We start from the raw sequence: 22,248 nt of genomic DNA, 5'->3' as shown, positions 1-22,248 counted from the left end.
CAGCCTTGAATTCATGCAGAGAAAGAGAACTACACAATTACAGGCTTTCCAGAAGTGTCACACTCCATGATTTACTACACAATGCCATTAGAGTTCTTGATTTTGCCCATTAATTTCATCTTTCATTTGGAAACCTGAAACATAAATTAAATCCCAGGACGAATATATGTTCGTGTTCTCCTCTAACACATGATTTTCCTTATTCTTGCTGCTGCAACCCAGTACATGGTTAGGTGGTTACCTTGCCACTTGGCTGTTCCAGCCAATACATTCACCACCCATCTAAGGCTAAAAGAGTGCTAAGTCTCCTGATTTGAGTATTAAACCAAAGTGCCTATAATCACAAAAATCCTCCTTCTCTTTATGACATCTCACTGAGTCTAACAGTCTAAACTAAGGTATGGTAGGCTATAATATAAGAAACAGTATCATGATTCATCTGGAGCATTTTTCCCCTGACAAGAGAATTTATTCTTGCATGACCCATTCACCTTTTGTGTCAGCACTAAGGATGTTCCTACAGTTTGCCAGGTCCCCAGATTATGAATATGCAGCCTCTGGTGTATCTATTTAAACAGTCTGTATTCTTTTACTTCTTCTTCTTTTTAAAAGTGAAATGAAGTGGGGCTAAAAGCAGAAAGAAGTGAAACATAGAAAAGACACTACAGGAAGAAGAGAACAGCTCTGATTCAGCAAAGCCTCAAGACACAGATTGTTGGAAGATTTTGAAGAATTATTGCTTCATGCTAGTCTTGTTCTTATGCAATTCCTCAGGCACCTGCTGTTGGTCACTGTCCTTAAGGTCCCTAAGCCTTGTCCACTGTGCCTGTTCTTATTCGTGGAAAGCATTTCTTACAAATGATACTAAAAAATACTGTGGCCAACACCATAAATGGCTTGGGGAGTTAAAGGTTAGTTAAAAGTCACTTTCAGAATTAAAACTTGAAAAAAGATGGTTCGAATTTAGACTCAGCAATTTTCTGTTTTCATAAACACCTGAGCTCTGACAGCTGTAGCTACATGTCAGAGGTGTCGGCTTCATGTGGCTGAGCAGTGAAATCCCAAAAGCCATCTGCCTGTCAGCAGTGCAGTGATTTCTGGAGAGAACTTCTGTCATCCAGGTGAGAGTCTTACCGAATTGTGTGAAAGGCAGAAACCTGAAACGGAGACTGGAGGCTGTACAGAGCCCCTAACAGCTGCTTAGCCCAGCAAACACATCTGAAAATGCAAAGAAATAATCAAAGGCATTATGCTGAAGTGCACCAATGATTCCCTGGGCCTGCTGTTATCTAGCAGGTCAGACCCACCCCAGGACTTAGTTATTAGCCTTCCTCTCCAACCCAACAAAGAGCAGTAAATATAGAAAGAGGACAGCAAAGGATCAGAAGAAAGAATACCACAGATAGCCCTTGACAAGGGCAAGAAAAGAGGCATGATTTAGGATGGAGCAAGGGGGATATAGAGCTCACTGAGTTTTTAACAGGGTGCAAGACAGTGTCTTGCATGAAGGTGTATGGGTGGGAAAGGGATGGAAGTGTTAAGGGCAAACCCTGGCATATATTGAGATGGGAAAGCATCACACAGACAATTGCAAAACTACACAGAAAAAGATGGATGGACATGAAGATCCATCACTGTGTGCTATGGATCAGATGCTTACTGCTATAAATGAAATCCCAGCTATTTCTCAAAAAAGTATCTATGACTTAGCTCTGCTACATCCTGTATGAAACAAAGAAAAACAACCAACAAACAACACAAAAGGATCCCCCCAGCCTTAAAACTGGTCACACTCTATCTTCAAGACAAGAGATAATACAGAGAAAGAAAGCTAGGGAAACAATCACAACAAGGGAATATTTCTGTGCTTCAAGGGAAAACATGCAAATTTTTTTTTTTTTTTGGTATTGTGATAGGGAAGATGTTTGGCAAAGGCTCTGAGATGAAGATAGCTTTCAAACATTGCATTTGGAAAATGTTCAGAACAAGCAACAAGGGATTACCAGGGTGCTTTCAAGTCCCCTTCCCAGCAGGAGGCAGCACACAGACGACTGGAAATCAACACTAAAAATACCGACAAGCTGCTGCCAGTATAGCCCAAATACTGCAGCCTGTAGATCACCAAGGCTACAGCCACCTCTGTAGGTAACACTAGTTAAGATACCTTTGAATTTTTTTTTCACACAGTTCTTTAGAGGCTGTTAAGGGAAACTGAGGCAGAATTATAGGAGAGCTATAGCAGAAGCAGTTTCTGGCCTGAGTTTACACCAGTATCCACCAGGAGCCCCATGACCTTTCAGCAGAGCTCCTCCCCAGCCCTCCCTGCCCAGCCTGTAGATCCACAGAGGCTGCTCCATCCCAGAGCCTGAAGGTTCCCTGCAGTCAGGGTGGTTTCTGCACCCAAGGTCCTTCACAGCTCTACAATCAAATGTTCTTCAGACTGACCCATCCAGGAGTAACAGCTACTCTCTCAGCCCATTCCCTACAGGGGATAAATTCACACAACACATATGTCACCACACAGTTTAGCCACTGCTGTGTCATCCTCATGCCTTATTCTGTGTCACCGACATAGTTTATGAAAAATCCTTTACTTAGGAATTTTCCTCTCCTGAGAGCTGAGAGGTCTCAGGAACAAACTGTAAACAATTCTTATCTGCTGCTGTGGAATGCCACGGGAAAATCTCTGATTGGCCCCGTCGGACTGTTTCCAGTTGAGAGCCTATCACAAAACACCTGTCCAGTGTCTCGGGCTGAGAAGACTTTTCGTTTACACATTCTTTTCTATTCTTAGGATAGCCTTGGTAGTGAAATCTCTAGCTTTCTTCTTTTAGTATAGTTTTTATATCTTATATATCATATAATAATAAATCAAGCCTTCTGATGCATGGAGTCAACTGTCTCGTCTCTTCCCTCATCCTGGGACCCCAGAAAACCATGTAACAATTCTGCATCTCAGAATAACTGATAAAAGCAGGTGGTTATCACAACCTATTGCTCCCCTGTTTGACAGGGACAGTTTGTGAATATTTAGCACCTTGTTCTCAGTTTGTTTCTTAGAGGCAGAGAAATTTCTATCACATGCAATGATGCACAAGGGAGAACTCAGTTTTTAAAAAGCATTGCACAGCCTCACATTTTTTGTGTCAGTAATGTTCTTTCAATAAATGATGCTGCAGAAGTAAGTCAAATTTGGTGTTGTTTTTCTTTATACACATTTGCAGGTACCAAACTCAAGCAATCAGAGATACAAGCTCACTGCTCTGCAAGTCAGAGTCCCAGAGGCATCCCAGCTATGTTAGCACAGGCTGCTGCAAAGATCTGCCTGCATGGGCTCATTTCTCTTAGTAGAGCTTCCCTCTCTTGCAGAACCAAGGGACACTTGAACTGCTGTACATTAAAACTCACTGGGTGAGGCCTTTCAGGCAATCTCGCATCAGAGGTGAGTTCTGCTAATCTTATACTGAGTAATATCTTGTAGTAGGATTAATCTCACAGAAACATGGTTTTTGTAGCTCAAAAGAAAGGGTATTTAGCGTTGGGCTAAATCTTTAAAAAGCCAATAAACCTATCTTACAAAAGATTTAATTTACCAGGTAAACTGCTTGCAAAGATCACCAGTCTTAGGGCTGTTATTTTATGTGCTGGCAACAGCCCTGACTGCAGGGCTGTTGAGTTAAGGAGAGGTTTAAGGAGTTAAGCCTCTCCTTAACTTGGAGAGCTGGCACTGCAAAACCCCATCAACTCTTGTGAGGGAATGTGATGGAAGGGGCTGACAGAGGATTGGGCACTCCTTCCTCTGAGAGTAATACGAACATAGTGCATTAACAAAAATCCTCCATGTTTTAGTAAATCACTTGAAATGGGGAAAGGAAGAAGTGCTGCCATCTGATGATGTGATTGACATCTATAGAACAAGATGAGGCTTAACTGAACCACAAGTTCTGAAGTACTCATTGAGACTCAAATCCTGCCTTTTTGGAACAGGTCCAACCCAAGCCAAACAGCTCTGATGCTCAGAGCCTGCAACCTGAGCCTAAATGGTAAATTTGGCAAAACAAATTTTATTTCTCTCATGGGTTTCCCCAGGAACCTCAATCCAAGCACTAAATCGCTGATGTATTAGAAAGCTTAATCCTTATACTGTTTTCAGAAGCCTCTTTGTAATTGTCTGTTGAGTATGCTTTTGAGTCCCCATCAGTATAAATCTGGTAACAGATGATTGGTTCAAATCCACCAGCTGTTGTGCTTGGGTCTTGACTGTCAAGACAATCCTCTTGAGCAAATAAATAGATTTGCTTTTGTCTGTGATGGATGCTTTACTACAACTCTTATCTGTTAGCACTTAGGATTTTGTCTGTCTCCTGGATGCATTAGGATTTAATTATTTGCTGAGTAAAAAAATCCCAATTTGTCTCCGTCCAGGCTGCCTTTAAAAAGAACATAACATGGCAACGACAGATACTTTTATTATAGCTTTTCCATCACTGACCCCTATAAAAACAGAAATGAGAATTTTCATGTTATTAAGAGTCTTCCTGCCACATATGTATTTTGTTGTTTTCATCCTTAGCCTAGGAGGAAATGCACTGGTCTTTGTCAAACTAAGTTTCTACATGAAACTGAAGACACAGACAGAAACTGACAGTACTTTTGCTGAACCTGGCTATAGCTAACTAGGTTTTTCTTTGGATGCAGCCCCTCTGAGCATATTCTGCTGCTCAAGAGTGGATTTCAGGGACTGTGGCATGTCATGGGGCTTGTATACACTTCAATGTTAACTCTAATGTCTATCACCTTTGACCAGCTTATTGCTGTTACTTTTGCTACCAAAGCACATGTGCCAAACCAAACAAATTACATGGGGCAAATTAATCTCTGTCTTGATCTCACAAGCATTTGCTGCACCACACTTTGTTTTTTGGGAGGTGTTAATTTTGATAAGGCAATATGTCAGGAAGAATACCCAAACTGTCGCACAGAACTGGTTCTGGAAGTGATCCAAGTGACTCTTGCTTATTTTATTCCCATGGTAGCCATGATCATCTGCTAGTCACTAATTATTAAAACCTTACTGTGTGCTAGAAGTCTCCAAAAGAACAAATGTATAAAATTATTCTCTGTAGTTCTCCTGTTTATTCTTACCCAGATACCCTATACTTTCTTCAGATTGATAAAAATCATAGACTGGAGCTTTAAATTGAACAGCAGCTTTAAATATGCAATTACTGTAACAAAAGCTCTTACTTATTTTTATGCCTATCTTAACCTGCTATTTCTTCACAGAATGAAAATCAGAAGTACTAACACAAAGTTATTATAAAATCAAGATGTGCCAAATGGAAAGTTACAGCTCAACAGTGGCAAACCACCAAAAAGGAAGATTCTAAATCTTTTACTGCTTTATATAGTGCAGATGCCACAAACATTTACCCACTATAAAACTGCCTAGAAAATCTGGCAACTATTTTTCAGCTTCTCTTTTTCTGTTTGTTTTGTTTGTGAATTCTGATGTAGGGAGTCTGAGTGAAAGAGGAAATACCATTAGTAAAAACACTGTGATCAGCTTAGAACTAACCTATTTCCATCATGATACTCCATTGCTTCCTGCTTTTTCAGTCCAAGCTGGTAACTGATTCAACAGTGCAGAAGAACTTCAAAAAGTATTAAAAAAAAAAAGAGATAAAACTCTACTTTTCATGACATAAAGGTAATTTAAATTTCCTGACTCCCAAACCTCTGGCCTGATGGTTTTCTATGAATGGTGTTTGTTTATTGAAAGCTTTTATGACTTGTTTCAAATATATTTCATATTTTATGTAATATGTTCAGCCAATTCATTTAATGCAAATTCCTGAATTTTAAACACATATATTTCAATCTTCATGCTGGGTTTCATGTGTGGTTGGGATTTTTTGGATGTTTTGGGTTTTTTTCCTATCTAGGACGAGGTCTGTACACAAAATCCTTTAGCATTCAACTAAAATTTCTGTAATAAAGCAGCATTTTCACCTGCCTTTCACCTTCTATCAGGTTCACAGTCTGAATGTCCCATACACACCTTTGTATCCTATATCTGATAACAGAGCTCATGTTGCCAGATTACCAGGCCCCTTGTGAACAGCAGGAATATCATATCACACACCCATGGCCTCCAACACTGAGCAGTGTTTCTGTAGATGCAAACTCTCACACCCTGATTCCCCACACCCTGATGATCCTTTGCATCATGACATCTTTCCAGTCTGTTTTTCCTGGCACCTTGGTTCCCTTGTCATGAAACTGCAGATTTCTTGGTTGTTTTCCAGTCTTGTTCCACCAGTTCTCCCTTTCCACCCGTTCTCCCTTTCCACCTCTAGGCTTTTCGCTTCCCAGATGGAGGGAAAAAGATGTGCAGGGGGCAGAAAAATGTGCAAAAGGTCTTGCACAAAGTAGTAGAGTAGGTGTGGAGACTGGAACAGGGAAAAGAAAGAAGTTGCAGAGGAGCAAAGGGATGACTTCATACAATTGTGGGCTGCTTGCAGTAAAGGCAGGGTTGGGTCTGGCCCAAAGGGTCAAAGTCCTTTGCATTACAGCTTTGAAATACCAATTTTAACTGCTTCAAACCATTTTTGCAAAAACCACACTCTCTGGATGTTCTTTTACTCCCCATTAATACCCAAGCCTTCCTATCAGAGCACTGCAGCTCAGAGGCACCTGACCCTTTTTGGCAGCAGTGTGCCCATCTCACCACTTTTCCCTTTAGGAAACAGCTCCTTAGGCAATCCTTTCCTTATTACACAATGTCTCGTTTCTCCCACAGTGAAATATCCTTAAAAACAAAGCTATGAAGCAATGTGGTGTGACTGCATGTGTAAAGGTGCCATCTCAAGACAGGTGCAATGCAGGCTTTGCCAGCATGGGGTGGCAAGAGGTGCTCCTGTCTCCTCTCCTTCCTGGATGGTTCTGCATTGGGCAGGGAATGCTTCAGACCACATTCACTTCCCCCTTTTGGCCACACCGCACCCTGCCTGGCCACGTGGGTTGTAATTAGGCCAGCCAAGAGTGTTATGAGTCATCAAGAAAAAAAACAATCCAAACCAAAGCAACCACTGTGCAGACAGGCTGAGATGTTCTTTCTACCACTACCAAGGTGTGAATAAACTCTTGGTTCCTGTACCAGGCTAGTGGCAACTTTGGGGTTTTTTCTCTCAGCATTCTTCTGCTGTCTATGATCTTGATTTTGCTGCTGCAACATTTATTGAAGGCATGTTATGCCTGCAACACATAAAAATGGAAACACAGTGCACTGGTTTATCCTGGGGCCCTTTGTTTTAGAACACACTATGCAAATGTGAATGCTTTAGAAATAAGAGTTCAAAAATACAACACTTCAAAAGAAAACCTATGTGCCTTGAAGTAGCAGGATGTATCACAATTGCACAATTAATCTCAGCTTCTCACATTCAGGATTTTGATCAGGTTGGTCCAAATGCATGTAACAAACCTGCAAGGATGAAGTGACTGCTGCTTAATCCTAACCTTTAGCAAATAGCTACTTCAAGGTCAGCCAGAGTTATGGTGGTACAATCATCTCTCTTATTCTGCCACACACCTCTGCAGCTGATGACTGAGGTGAGTTTTAAATGATTCTCAACTGACCTGTACCAATCAAGGCAGACTCTCAAGATTTGCTTTTATGAAATAATTTTGTTGTAATTGTTTCATGTCACTTCAAGGAAGAGACAACGGTGGCAGGGCTAACACACCAAGTGAAAAATAGAGTAAAAGTACAGTAGGCACCAAAAGGGGGACATATAGGAACAGGAGTGTCCTTTAAGATAATTCACTGTTTTGACAACCAACTTGCATTTTTACTCCAGCAAAGGCTCACACCTAGTATTCTAGGTATGGTCAGTGTGAAAATCTCTGCTGTCAGCAAGAGACAGATCATAAGAAACTACATCAACAGAACATGTCAATTGCAGATCTTCTACTTGGACAGCAAGCCTCCCTTCTCTTCCCTCTCCTGGGTTCTCATCTCCATCATTTTTAAAGCTCCATCAGCTGGTTCAAGTCTCTGGCAAAAACAAAATAGCTTGGATTATTTTCAGCAGATCTCAATGAAGAAGTTTAGCCTGAAAACTGCCTTATTTGTAAGCCTTCCTCAGACCTGCATCTAGCAACCACAATCTTGGATCCTTTGTGTGTCCCCCAGACACTATATCTAAGCAAATTCTACTCCAAATATTCAATTTAATGTGAGCAGAACATTATTGGAATGCCACTGGAGATTATGTGAAGTTTCCACCTAGAAATCATGCCACATTTTGCTGGACACTTCAGAAAGAGAAAGAATAAAGATGATAAGTCTACATGAAATTCAAGGTGGTCAGCCCAGCACAGCCAAGAAATCTGCAGCAATCAAACCAGTAGCTCAGAAAGTCACTGAACTGCAGGTCCTTGAACTGTGGGAGAAAACACAGTGGAAAATTTTCAGTACTTGTCTCAAGGGCTGCTCTCAAAGATAGGACAGAGGGTCAGCAGACAATACAGTGGCTCTGGCACATCAAACAACCCAAGTATCTCATGCTGCAGTTCCTGCTCCTTCCTGTGCTAAGTGACACTCAAGCTCTGGGTACACGTGTATGCCTCACCACAGAAACAAGTGAGAAGACCTGTGTGCTGGCACAATCAGCACTGTGCCCTGCTGTTTTTCTTTAACATGCACCACAGGCACCACACTACCATCTGACTCACTTATCAGTTTCTAGATCTCTCCCATAACACAAACCCACAATCTGCAAGTCACCTGCAAGAAGGCCATTCTCCCCTCCAGGGCTCAGGCTAGTGAGCCTGAGCCTTCCAAACATTACAGGTGTCATGGAAAAGGGCAGGTATCATTTGTGTTCTCTGCAAAGAATGTCTCAAGTTCAAAGTACTGCCACAGTAGGACTCACCCACCTGCTCATGAAACTGCTAACAAAAAGCAAGAGAGGATAAAGCACTGTTTCCTGGCTCTCCTGCTTATAATCTGACAACAAGGGAAGCTGGACCTCTAAAAGTTTACATAGTGCAAGTAAGTTGTTCCATGGGTCCTCTTCAAGAATAGTATCCTCTTGTTAGTGACAATCCTTCCTTCCTGCCTGAATACTTTGTCAGACAAGATGAATTTAGACCAATCTCGAATTAAAACAAATGGAGACCCACACTTGTTTCTCTTCTCCTGGTTGTTTTCTCCAGAGCTAACTCACCTGTAGTACACCTCCTACAGATAGCATGAATTAAAAGGAGTAGTACACCTCACTTTTTTCTTCACAAAACAAACAAAATTTCCCCACCACAAACTGTCCTTTTGCAAAACAAAGGCAACACTAAATTCACAAGGGCACTGTGAAGCTCAGTTCATTTCAGCACATGATAAGCAGGAATACACTGTTAGTGTTAACTGTCTGCAAAGTAGGCAGAACACATTTAAGGTATTTACCAAGAAACGAATATGAAGAACTTTGAAAAGTCTTTTTACCAAATAAACAAGTCTGTACTGTCTGTCTTCAACCCAAACTGCAAGTCATTGTGGTTTATACCGGAAATGTGTCTGTTGGGTGCAAAAGAGTCTAGGTTTGCTTTCTCAGCAGCAGACTATTTACTCTGTGACTATTTTCAGTTCAGCATTTTTATTTATCCTGTCAATTTTTCTGCTTGGAAGCAAAGCAAATACATAATTTAGGTGAAATTTCTCTTTTTGTTTTTTCTTCTCAAAAGACAACATATTTTAAAGAACAGAATTTTTGTAAAACATTTGAAAATATCTGAACAATAGTAAAACAATATTCTGCCTAAAAAATAGATACAAATTAAACTATAATAATACTACAATGTCATTTGCAAACCAAGTATTTGGACATTCAGATGGCCTTAAATCCTTTTCATTGGTAATTTAGGTAGAATAAAATATTAAAAAATAACTGAAATCTCCACTCACTCCCATTTTCTTCAAAACTAAAAGAACAAACTTGTGCCAGATGGAGCTACACGATTGTTCTTTTCTGTTAGTTGTCATCTCTAAGGTAATAAGGAAGTCGACAGACAGAGAGAGCCTGAATGCTGACTTTAATGGTGACAGCTGGCCTGATGACAGCACAGAGCTGGGACTACTCCCCTGTGTTGTGGTCAAGCAGGTGGAGAAAGAGCATGGAGTGGTTTAGATTTACTAGATTGAATGCTGACTGTGCAAATAGACCAAAATTATCTTGTGTTCTTCTGCTGAACACATGGCCTGGGAACAGAGGTCTTCACTTTACACAGAAATTTACTACTCTCACTGAATGGGGGAAAAAGTAGAACATTCTAAAGCAAATCCCAAAGAGTCCCCTCTTTGAGAAGTAGTGTTTACTCACAGATCTGTCACACTCTGATCCAGAGAGTCTCTTTCCATCTGACTTTCATTGTGGAGAGAGTCTGATTCCTGTACTTGGCACAGCTCCTCATCAGTGATTATATCAAAAGCTGCATCATCTGGTGGTTTAGAGGCTTCACTTGCAACTGTGCCAAAAAAAAAACATTAGAAGAAACATAAACACTATTAGCTAGTTGTCTGGAAAACAAATGAGCAAAACCCTTAAGGGGCAAGCCTGGGCCATTCCTCTTCATTTACAGAAGCATTAGATAGCTATTAGAATTAATGCAAAATCTTGCTCTGACTGACATTTAATACATCAATGTTTCTCTCAATAGCAGTTAAATTCAAAGACAGGGTCAGTCCCACCCTGAAAACACTCCATGACCTCCTGCAGGTCATTGGAGCAGGAGATGACTGTGTGGTTTCTTGGTGACTCTCAAAGAAGCCTACTTATTTCTCCACAGCATGCAAACAAAAAACTAACCAAAAGCTCTCTCAGATGGTGACACAGGCGATTCCAATGAAGCTGGTGATCCTTCCTGGTTGGCACTGGATCCAGAGTCATCTGTACTGTCCACAATGACTCTAGGCTTATTAAAGCAAGCCCTGCAGCAACGCTCCTTTTTTCCACCAAGCTTTGTCACCATGTAGTTGTTGCAGCAGTAGTAGCAGAAAATGCGGCCACACATTCTAGAAATGATTCAAAACCAGAGGCGTTAGAAAAATACCACACACAGCCGGAACATATCTCTGTGACAGAGGTTGGAGCCCTCTCATAATGGTCTTGTTTTCTGCAAAAGCATGAAAGCTACACCCATTGGCAGAACTCATAACAGACCACACTCCTTTTTGAAGTGAAGCAAGTCTTCTTGACAAGCACAGGATAGAAATTCACATTCACACTTTGCTACCTTAATAAACAGGTAAAACAGAAAAAACTAAAAATAAAAGAAAAATAAAACAACCAAATGTCCACAAATATAAAATGCAAATAAATAATATTTATATTAAGTATGTAAGAGAAAATGAACTTAATATTACACAGTCTAATCTCACAGACAGGTAGAACAAAACTTGATTTGATTAAAAGGATTTTAAAAACATACCTGTATGTCTCTGCTTCATAATGACCCCTCTTCCCTTCAGAAAGGAAAAAAATCCAGTATTGGATACATATGTGTATATTCATTCCTCCTGCCCTCTCCACTCTGAAGCCTCATGGTATTGAACTTGTCACTACTTTGTAATGAGCATGCTGAGATGTTCATGAATTTAAGCATCCATCAGGGATGACTGCTACTCAGGAAATTTTAATGGTTTTGTTTTTCTCAATCATTTAAATCATTACTGGGTGAAGACACAAGCAGCTTTCAGAGACCTTAGCAGAAATGAGTAATTTGGAAGCTGTTGCCAAAAATGACTTCACCATTCACTAATCGCTATAGAATGTTGTTTATATTCATGTGAAATGGAAACAGTTCCAGTGCTTCCTTCTTTCCTTACATGAGAAATCAGGTCATGAGGCTAAGGAACAGTAAAGAGCCAAACCAAACATATCACTAGGATGCTGAAATGTATTCATTTAAATACTTTTTAGTAAATCTAGATTGGATAACTAACACTAACTGTAGGGGAAATAATTTCATATCCAGCAACAAAACAAAACAAAACAAAAAAAAGATTACTCTGCAATAGTTAATTATCTCTGAACATACCTAGTGTAAGTAAACAAATTTATAATTGCACAGCATGTGTTGAAACGTGTTCTGGAATACTTCCACCACAGTAGCAAAGCAATCCTTGTGAATATTGTGTAGAGAAGAACAGAGCAGTGCGCAGTCCTTCAAAGAAACACACTATACAGGGTGTGATTATCTTTGTTTCCAGAAATGAGAAACTAACAGACTCCCCAAGTCAGAGTTGCATCCAGATCTTTGTCTTAATATACGTCAAGGGATCTTTCCAATAATGTCTTATCCCCTTGTAAGCTCATGTGTTCTTTCAGCCTCTCCATGTATCAACAATTTTGATCACTGAACTGTGAATATCAAGAACTATTTCCTCCACACAGACAACCCTACTGAGTTTTACTTTTGAACAGTGCAATACAGTTCAACAACTGACCTGCAGTGGTGTCGGCGCACCATCCATGAGAACTCTCTCTGGCAGTCCAGACAGTGATTGACTTCTGTGTCCCCCTGCCACCTCTGCTCGGCACTAAGCTTCTGCTGGAACTCCAGAGCATCAGACTTTTGCCACAAAGCATCTTTATCTCTGCAGTGACACAGTTAAAAGAAAGAAAAACACATAGAAGTTGTCACAGTGTTGGTTTATTGCTAACCAACCTCAACTGGAATGCTGGTGAAAGCTGGTGAAAGCTTCATGATAAAAATTCCTTTGCTCCTAAAATTCTGAGAAGCTTTCAAACATAAAGATAGATCATGAAGCCTCTACTGAGGCTTCTGCAAAGATAGGGAGAAGAACACATGCCATGCAGAGAAATACATATTTTTTCAAAACAGCAAATTAAGGAGATATTATTGAGTGTTACATTTTTTGACTATATTATGGAAATGCAAAATTTCAACTGCTAATGAATTTGGCCTTCACTTGTATCTTCAGTTTGGAAATATAAGCCTGGAGGACCTAAGCAATACCCCTGAACATCCTAAGCACGGATTTTAATTTCTGCTTGCTGGTTTTTTTGATGCCAACCTGATAAGTTCTATCAAACGTTCTTCAAGGAACTGCTTTGTTCTTGTCAGGTCATCCAGCTCAGCAAATAACTTCTGGTCACTGCTATCTTTATCTGCTGCCACCTTGCTGAGCTTCTCAGTGTAATCCAGGATCTTCTCTTTTGCTTCATCAGCTTCTTTTTGGATCCTGATCAAATACAAAGGCAATTATGAATCATTTTTAGCTCATCTAAATTCAAGTCTTCCCTGTAGAAGGAAGGGTCCTTCCACCCTGATAAACAGGTAGTTTCAGTGAAATTTTTCCTCAGTGTGCATATTTTTTAGAGCTAGACAGAATCTCCCCAGTTTTCTGCATCACTGAAAATGCACATAGATCCATTATCTAGTGAACACAGCCAGCAACCAGCAATTTCTTGGATGCCCTGCTTATAGTAAAGCTTATGATAGTATCAACTAGAGATAACACATATGATATCAGCACAAATGTATAAAAATACATAGGCTTTGGTTAACCTATTAGACTCTGTGTGAGCCCACGCCTCATGAAGATCTATTTCTGACTGCCAGATTATCCACACCACACAGGCTCACGTTAGAGACTTTGAAAACAAATCCTGAGCTAGATTATTAAAGCTGATAAGAAACCTGACAAAGACATGCAGGATGTGGTCCCATTCAGATAGTTCTTACTGATTCCCTGAAACTTCATGAAGAGGAGAGAAAAAAGAAACTGTCCAAAAGTACAAATTTTCAATTTTTTACAAAGAACCCCAATATTATTTTAATTTTGTGCTTAACCTAGGAGGTAAAAAGAGGTTATAAATATGTCTCTCATTAATTTATATCAGCCAAATTAACAATACAGTAAAAACTAAGCCATGCATTCATGTGTGCTGTATAATTTCCATGTTTCTCAAGTGAAGTGTCAATCTGATATTCTCTACCAGTGCCCATGAACTCTTTGTTCTATATAAACCCTGTGACATATGGTACTTCATAAACCATGGTGATTTTCAATATGTTTTGATTATTGTCCCCCTTGCTTGGCCTACAAATCAACAGCTTCTGTAAAGAATCCAAACTCTCACCTTTCCAAGAGTTCTCTAAGAGAAGTCACTTCTTCTTCCTTCTGCAGCCGAGCAGATTCTGATTCTGACAGTTGCTCTCTTGCTTCATCCAACTTTCTACACAAACTAGTGTTTGCAGCCTAGTAAAATGAATTACAGTATTTCCTTACATATAAAAACAAGACTTTACCATGCACAGGACAATTACCAAGACAGCTAACAATGTTTTAAAAGAATCAGTTACAGCCAAATGACCAATTAAGATATTATTGTATAAGCAGGCAGTAATTAGTTGTGTACTAGTGACTGATTACTTCCGTCACACTGAATAAGGGATACACGCTAAAGTAACACAGTGTTAAGCCTGTAATTCTTGTTAGTCTATGTCAGTTGAAGTTTTGCCTCCTTTTCAAGAAAAATCTCTCAAAAATAATGGTAAAAGAATACACCCTGAAAGCTTTTTCACCACCTAAAAGCTTCAAAAGATAAAAATTATATAGGAGGAAAATGTTGTTTATTAAAGCCCATAAGGAATATGAAGGACAATCGAAAACAACCCAACTTCTTTCACAGCTAGACTCTCCAGAGAAGTCTGCCAAACTTGGAGTCCTCAGGGCACATAGCTAATTACATCTAAAGGTATGTATTTCTCCTAGCAGGCAAGGCCATATCCAGTAATCTTAAATTTCTTCTTTCTGGATTCCTTATAACCCAGTATGATCCTTCTAACTCAACCATTTGATAAACATATTGAAAACTTCTGATTTTCTCTGGCTGGGTTATTTCTCAGCCACATTAATTCAGTGCCCTTTGCAGCCTGCAAATAGATGGATCTACACATGTGGCTGTATGGGAATGCAGGGCCTAAGAAAAACACATCTTAAACCCGCACCCCCATTTAAGAAGAGAACACACAGCCAGGTCTTACATAAAACCTGACCAGCTTTCAAGGCAGGACAAATCCTAAGTGATATCATGCTATTTTCATTGTCTCTGCTTCAGTGGCTGTCAGCTGCCCAGGATTTTGTCTGCAGCACCTGTACTTATAAAGGGGCATTCTCAGACTCACAGCCAGTCATCAGAAATGCTGCTCACCTTCCCACTTTTAACACTAATGCCTGCTGACACAAACACCTCTGGTTTTAATTCAGATCAAGCACCTACTTGTAACTCTGTAATCTCTTCCTCTGCTGCATGCTGTTGTCGCTTCTGCTCCTCAAGTTGCTCTCTTACTTTCCCACACTCCTCAGTGACAGCCTGGCAGAGAGATTGAGCCAGTAGTTAATAATCCTCCAGCAGCCACCCCTTCACCTACAAAATTCCCAGTGGTGATTATGAGTGCTCTTACTGCCATGCATGGGATAAATGCAGCACCACTGGCTCATGAAAGACAGCTCAAAGACACTCTCAGAATCAAGCAAAATCACTTTATGGTGGCACACTGACTGTGTTTTACTGTTACTTTGCATTGGCTGTTGCAGCTCTCAACAAAAAGAAGGTCAAACCCATGCAGTGGCATAAGCCTCTGATCAACCACCAATCTAAGACAATTTATCAGAATGACAAAGCAAACACAATGAAATCTTCAGCCTTTAGGTGTGCTGTTTCGTATACACTGGGCTGACTCATGCTTTTCTGGAAGCAACACTTTGATCTTCCCAGCTGCTACCTTGAGCAGCTGAAAGCAAACATACATGAGGGAATTAAATGCAAAAGCAACTGGTCTCAATCTAAATTTCCTTTCATCAAAATCAGTTCTTAGAAGAAGCAGTGCTAGAGGTGTGAGGAACAAGTCTTGAAATGTTCCTGCCAAAAAAGGAAACAACCACAGCTGTGACCAGAGGGACAGGAGATGCCACCTTCACCACCAGTATAAGAAATCATCACCCTTTTACCTGAGATAGACCTAGGTCATGAGCACAGAGATATTTTCAGATTCCCAGGCTAAGGCAGGTGCATGTTAGTCTCAGAGCCTGACCCACACAAACCTTAGGATTTCATGCAGTAATTGCTGTAGCAGATGGTAAAGCAGCTCCCTCAGCTATAATAATTACATTAATTTACCTTGAATTTTGTCTGATAATTTAGAATCTCTGTGCTCATTTGAAATTTTATTGCAGACAGCTCTTCTTGGCTGGTCTCTTGGAAACTCTGTGCCTGTTTCTTTATTGTCTCCAGCTGCAATTGCAGACTTGGGACAGCTGCGGCACACATTTGAGCCTCCTCTAATTTCTCTTGCAGGCTCTTGTTCTCCTCTCTGAGATTAGAGACATCAAGCTTCAGCTTCTCCTGTTGCTCTGCTGCCTGTTCTTCCAGTTCTTTGAACCTTTCTGTGGCCTGGGCCAACTGCTCTTCTGCATCCACCTTTTCAGAGGTCAAGGCACAAATCTGAATGCCAAGTTCAGCCATATCAGTGTTGGTCCTGTGGAGGAGATCTTTATTTTCTTCATTTTCCACTCTAGCATTTTCCAAATACCGCTTAACCTTAGACAGCTCTTCCTTTAGGTTCATCAAATTATTTTCCAGGTCAGCTTTTTGATGGGCTGTTCTCTCCTGCTCTTTTTTCAGCTTTTCTTCTCTTTCTTTACATTCCACCAGTTCTTGCACATGATTTCTGTTGAGAGACTCATTCTGCTCTTTCAGCTGCTGGACAAGCATCTTCTGTTCACTCAAGACAGTCTCAGTGACTGCCAGCTCACCTCTCATCCTCTCTCTCTCATCAGCGGCCTGCTGAAGCTTGACTCGCAGATCCAGGACTTCTGCCTGCAGCCTGGACACTTCACCTCTGTTGACCTCCAGCTGCTCTTCACTCATGGTCAGTCTGAAGGCCAACTCTTTTGCCTCCTTCTCCAGGGACGCTGCCTGCTGTAGTTGCTGTTTTTCCACTGATTCCTTTTCTGATGTGAGAGAGTCTATAAGTTTTGTCTGATGAAGGCATGTCTTTTCAACACTGAGCTTTTCTATCTCAAGAGTCTCTGCTTTCTTCCTGTGTCTTTCAGCTTCTGCTCTTAGCTGATGACATTGGCTCTCCATGCCCTGCAGTTCTACTTCCTTCTGTGTGAGCTGTGACTGGAGACACTCTTTGCTTTCCTTCAACATGTCCAAGCTTTTTTCCATTTGTAAACTATGCTGTTTGGCACTCTTCAGCTGTGCTTCAAGTGAGGCATAAGACTCCCTGGAGGTCTCTTCTCTTTGCTTTAATTCTTCATATTCTGAGTGCAGAGCCTCCAGCCTCTCCTCCAGAATTTGGCTTTGCCTCCTGGCATTCTGCAAGTCTTCATCCAGCTGTTTGTTCTCACTCCGGAGCTTCTTCTCTTTTTCATCAACTGACACCAGGGCATCATCTATCTCACTCTGAAGTTGTTTCTCAGAGGCTCTCAACTTGGCTACATCAGCTTCTAGGGAAGCTTTAGAAGCTTCCAGATTTTTCAGCTTCTCTTCAATCTTCTTCTTAGACTGCTGCAAATTCTCATTCTCTGCTTTCAGTTTCCTGCTTTCCTCATCCAATTCACTCACTGCACAGTTTTGCTGCTCCATCTGCTCCTCCAGCTCCTTGACTTTCTGTCTGAGATGCTCCTTCTCAGACATGAGTTTCTGGTTTTGCTCCTGAAGGCTACACACAGTCTGACTCACCTTTGTTAAGCGACCCTCCTGTAGTTCAAGTTGCTCTGCTTGTGACTGGGCTTCCTGCTTCAGTGCTCCTTCTCTCCTACCATACTCCTCTTCAAGTTTCTCTTTTTCCTTCCTAGCTTCCTCAAGATTTTTTTCCAGCGAACCCACCTGAGCCAGCGACCCCATTACCTGGGTCTGGAGCTCAGCCATCTCCTTTCCTTTCAGAGTCAGGGCCTCCTGAAGTGCATCCTTTTCCTTTGCCATGGTCTCCAGGCTCCCAGTCAGCTTTTCACTTTCTTCTTTCGAGTTAGCAGTGAGGCTACTGTATCTGGATTCCAGTTCCTTCTGTGCCTGTTCTTTCAGCAGCAGCTCCTCCCTTGCTGCTTTCAGCTGAGATGCATGTTCAGCATTGAGTCTTTGCATATCTGCCTTTTCCTTTTCCATCTCCTGAAGCTTCTCTAACAGTGCCCGTATTTGTAGGGCAGAGTCATACTGGGCTGTGGCTTGCTGTCCCTTTTCATCCAAGGCAGCATCAACTTTAGCAAGGAGGTTGAGGTTCTTCTGTTCTGTGGAACTCAACTTGGCTTTGAGCTCATCAATGCAAAGATCCTTCACAGCAATCAAAGCCTTAGAGGTCTCCAGCTCCTGATTAGAAACCTGCAATTGTGAGACACAATCTTCCTGGCTGCTCAACAGCTGCTCCACCTTTGTTGAGTGTTCCTTCTGCTGCTCTGCTGCACTCAGTTCCAGTGACTGTAGGCACTTCTGCAGGTCATGGACAGTGCTCTGAGTGGAGTGTGAGACCTCACATTGCTTCTGTAACTCTGTGATCATCTTTGTCAGCCGGGAGTTCTCCTCACTGTAGTTATTGCTCTTCTCCTTTTCTACCTGTACTTGTTCCTTTTGAAGGCTGACAGCTGCCTGGAGCTCCTGGTTTTCCATTTCTAGCTGGTGAATACGATCTTGAAGTTCCCTCTGCCTCAGCTCAGCCTGGTCAAGTTCTAAACGCATCTCTTCGTAGCCCTCAAGGTGTTCAACATTTAGTGAGTTATTTACATCAGGGCTGGAAGGAAACTCTTGTGCCTAAATGAACAGAAGGGGAAAATCAGAAAGTTTAAGCAGCATTAAACATTCATTTAAATGGAGTGCTCAAATGAGAGCAAGTTCAGGTTCTTAATGTACAGCAATATTGTGTGCTGCCTTTATAGCACTACAAGATATCAACTTGTAGGTAATGAAGCTTGTTTTCCCAAAAGATAAATGAAAATGCCTGTCTGCAGGTAGTCTTATGAAAATATTTCTTTCTTTTACAAGATTTGCATGTTAAGTTGAAGCAGCTGACTGACAATTCCCTTTACTTTTAATTAAGAATGCTTTTTGCAGTTTAGATTGTGAGACTCAAAACCATCATAAAAGTTCTCTGAAACTATGTCAACCAAGGACCTATCATGACATATAAACATTTATTTGAAATTTGCTTACCTGCAAATAATTGCTCACTAAACTGCTCATGCTGGAACTGCGACTTGGGGGCTTCCATAAATATGCTGAAGATCCAAGTGAGGACAGAGTCCTCCTATTTATCACACAGAGAAACAATATCTAAGTTAAGTCTAAGCATATATTTATATGTGTCTTTCTACTTGTATATCTAAGATTTATCTAGTGCTAACTACCACATAAAAAAGGACATAACTGCACCTTCTGTCTCAGCCAGCAACCACTGAAGTTGATGAAAATAAGATAGGGATATCCAAGGCACCAATAAAAGGTAATGGGGCTGGTAGCTGTCACTTCCCTCATCCACAAGAACCAACACAGCCTTGCTCTAGGGAACTGTATCGCTGTGTGGTGGTGGCTCAACCAGAGGATGGCAGCAAAGGGCTCTAGGAAACCCCCATTGATACAAATAGCTCCGGACCAGACCTCTCAGCTTTTGTTATCCCCCACCTGTAGGCGGGATCACCGTGCTGCAAGTGAAGCACACGGCTTGGCTGTGCAGTCACTACATGTCCCAGCTCCTGAAACAGAGGAAGCTAAGAAGATTTCTTCTTGTGCGTGTATAGATGAGAATAGCTTGGGATTTGGGCCTAAACTGCAGCTACTGAAGTGCCATATTACAAAGCACCATCTCTGATCCCTGGTGCTCAGTACACTGAAGGACAAACAGGACAATTTGGTCATGGATTAATTACATAGAAAAAGCATATACCTGCTCAAACACAAGTATTCCTACTCTCAAAAGCAGAAGCTTTTGCAGATTCTTTAGCAAGCAGGTGTTTTATGTACTTGTTAATACAAAATCACAACGTGGCTCCATCTTACCTGGCAAATGCTGGCCAAGCAGCATCTAAATCATAGCCTCTTGATGCCAAGTCAAACTGAACATCAGTGAGCTCATAGAGTTGACCCACAATGTCAGAACTCATTTTGGAATTCAGAAATGGACTTCTTGCATAGTACCAGTCACTTGAAAACAAACAAAAGAGAAGTAATACTCATTCATAGGCAAAAGGGAAGCAACAGTTTCTTTTACATAAAAATCCCTACATCATTATTCACTCCACCACAGAAAAACTATGATACAGTATTTTAAACACAAATGAAAACAATCAGCCAAACACCCAATATTGTTGACCCAAATTAGACCCACCAAACAATATTCCATCCCTTCAGTGTCAATGAAATGAAACAAATTTAATTAATTCCACATAAATATCTTTAAAGGAATCCCTGCACAAAATATTTTTTCCTCTAGTGCAAATCATTGACAATACAAAATATTTGCAATACACTGGATAATCACACAGTAACTAAAGCATACATTTAATACATCAAAAATGAGGAACAGAAAGCAGCATCCAGAGTTAAATACATCATGAAAATAGCTGGCTTTTTCTTCAAGCCCTAGCAGTGTCCCTCCAACCAAATACAAACTATCTTCGGAATTTCCTGGCCAAGGGCAAGTTTGGTCCTTTGTGTGACCATCCACAGATATATGTAAATGCTTTCTGGGGCTTTGTGCAACACATCCAAATTAGTCCTCTCTCATGATGAATAGCCCACCAAAGCCAGGATCTTCAATACTTACAAATACATGACCTTTGAAACTGATGTACAGAAGCATCAGCACAACCCACTGAACATATATTAAGCTGTAATAACTTTCAATCTTTACCAGCCCAAGATAGGCATGAGCCAGTGACCCAGGCCAAAAGGTCCATGATCCTTCATATCCTATTACCAGCTCTCTAAGCCAAACAATTGGAAGTGTTTCAATTTCTTTCAATAGCAACGAGGTGATGTTGCTCGATCACACTGAGCAAACACCCATTAGTTAAAAGGCACTTTGCTATTCACCTGGTCACTTTGGTGTTCATAAAACATTGCTGCAAGGTGTCTGCTAGCCTTTGGTGAACCAGGGAATAACGAAGAAATGCTCGTCCTTTTCCCAGAGAGGTTCGTAGCTTGAAGGGAGAAACCACAAGAAAAGAAAGTTAAATATCATTTGTGATCATGTAGAGACATGTCCAGAACAGCCTACAAAGCAACACAAAAATTCAGTAAGTTACTGTAAAGGAAAAAGTTGTAAAGGAAGCCAGGAAGAACTGCCACTGGGAAACACCTTTTCGTAAGTCTGTAATTGGGTAGAATCTTTTCGGAATGATGAATTTGTTTCTACAGCTGGCTATTGTTCACTTTATAATAATATAAAAGGCACCACAGGACCAATGAATCATCTAATATATTGAGTGAGTACCTGAGCACAGACTAAGGTAAAGACAATTCAAAACATAAGGCAAATCTCAATGTGCCCAGCCAAGAAAGAAGTGCCAAGCTTAAGTTACTGAAGATGTGTATGGCCACAGCTGGAAGAGCTTTAGGAAAGATTAAGTCACAGAACAAAGATGTACACATATACAAATACACATCCCCATGGACACACTAACCCCACACAATGCAAAAAGCCTTTCTTAATATTTAGTCGTTAAGTTGATTAAAATCTAATTCTTTTTTGAGACCAAGAACAGCTGCATTACCAAAATTAATGGATCTTTTTATGAAGACAGCCATTGAATCAACATAAGGGGGATCACAAAGCTCAGCACTGAATATTTTTATAGCTATTGACTTGAAAAATTGATACTTTGTTTTTACATCTGAACCATTTTCTGTTCTGCAAAATAGTGAAACACTGAATAGTGGTGTTTCTTCTTTCCATCAAACTCTAATCAATTTAGAACTGGAAAAGGAGCATGATGAAAGAATTTCCCACCTAACTACTCATCTAACTAACAAAGAAAACACACTTATTATTTAAAATAGAAGCCAAGACAAATAATGGAGAGACTGAGGCACAAGTTAGCAGGTTAATGTAAACTTTGCTTAAAGGAAGAAGGCTCAAAGGCCACACAAGCTTTCTCTCTCAGCAATCAGTATTTCACTGTGCTGAAATGAGAGCAATACCCTAAGCTTCCCTGTTTTTGCTGTC

At 40.7% G+C, this 22,248-nt stretch overlaps 1 protein-coding gene across 8 annotated transcripts in view; it reads right to left on the bottom strand.

Moving 5' to 3' along the window:
* FYCO1 (FYVE and coiled-coil domain autophagy adaptor 1) overlaps nucleotides 1–22,248 on the bottom strand; it is a 46,813-nt gene that overhangs the window by 9,384 nt on the left and 15,181 nt on the right. For 4 of the 8 annotated variants that reach the window (XM_050970271.1, XM_018909669.3, XM_050970273.1 and 1 more), the window contains exons 5-15: nucleotides 21,117–21,223; nucleotides 20,082–20,225; nucleotides 19,239–19,332; nucleotides 16,209–18,839; nucleotides 15,309–15,401; nucleotides 14,166–14,284; nucleotides 13,097–13,264; nucleotides 12,506–12,655; nucleotides 10,866–11,071; nucleotides 10,380–10,524; nucleotides 1,135–1,218 (exon numbers count right to left, since the gene is read on the bottom strand). In XM_050970271.1, the coding sequence (XP_050826228.1) occupies nucleotides 1,135–1,218; nucleotides 10,380–10,524; nucleotides 10,866–11,071; nucleotides 12,506–12,655; nucleotides 13,097–13,264; nucleotides 14,166–14,284; nucleotides 15,309–15,401; nucleotides 16,209–18,839; nucleotides 19,239–19,332; nucleotides 20,082–20,225; nucleotides 21,117–21,223 (3,941 nt within the window). Of the gene's footprint in view, nucleotides 1–1,134; nucleotides 8,060–10,379; nucleotides 10,525–10,865; nucleotides 11,072–12,505; nucleotides 12,656–13,096; nucleotides 13,265–14,165; nucleotides 14,285–15,308; nucleotides 15,402–16,208; nucleotides 18,840–19,238; nucleotides 19,333–20,081; nucleotides 20,226–21,116; nucleotides 21,224–22,248 lie in introns of those variants that run through there. The other 4 variants (XM_050970274.1, XM_009086188.4, XM_018909673.3 and 1 more) reach the window with 3 other exon arrangements.

Source organism: Serinus canaria, chromosome 2 (genome assembly GCF_022539315.1).
Source record: "Serinus canaria isolate serCan28SL12 chromosome 2, serCan2020, whole genome shotgun sequence".
Lineage (NCBI taxonomy): Eukaryota > Metazoa > Chordata > Aves > Passeriformes > Fringillidae > Serinus > Serinus canaria.
This window is presented reverse-complemented; position numbering and strand designations above follow the sequence as displayed.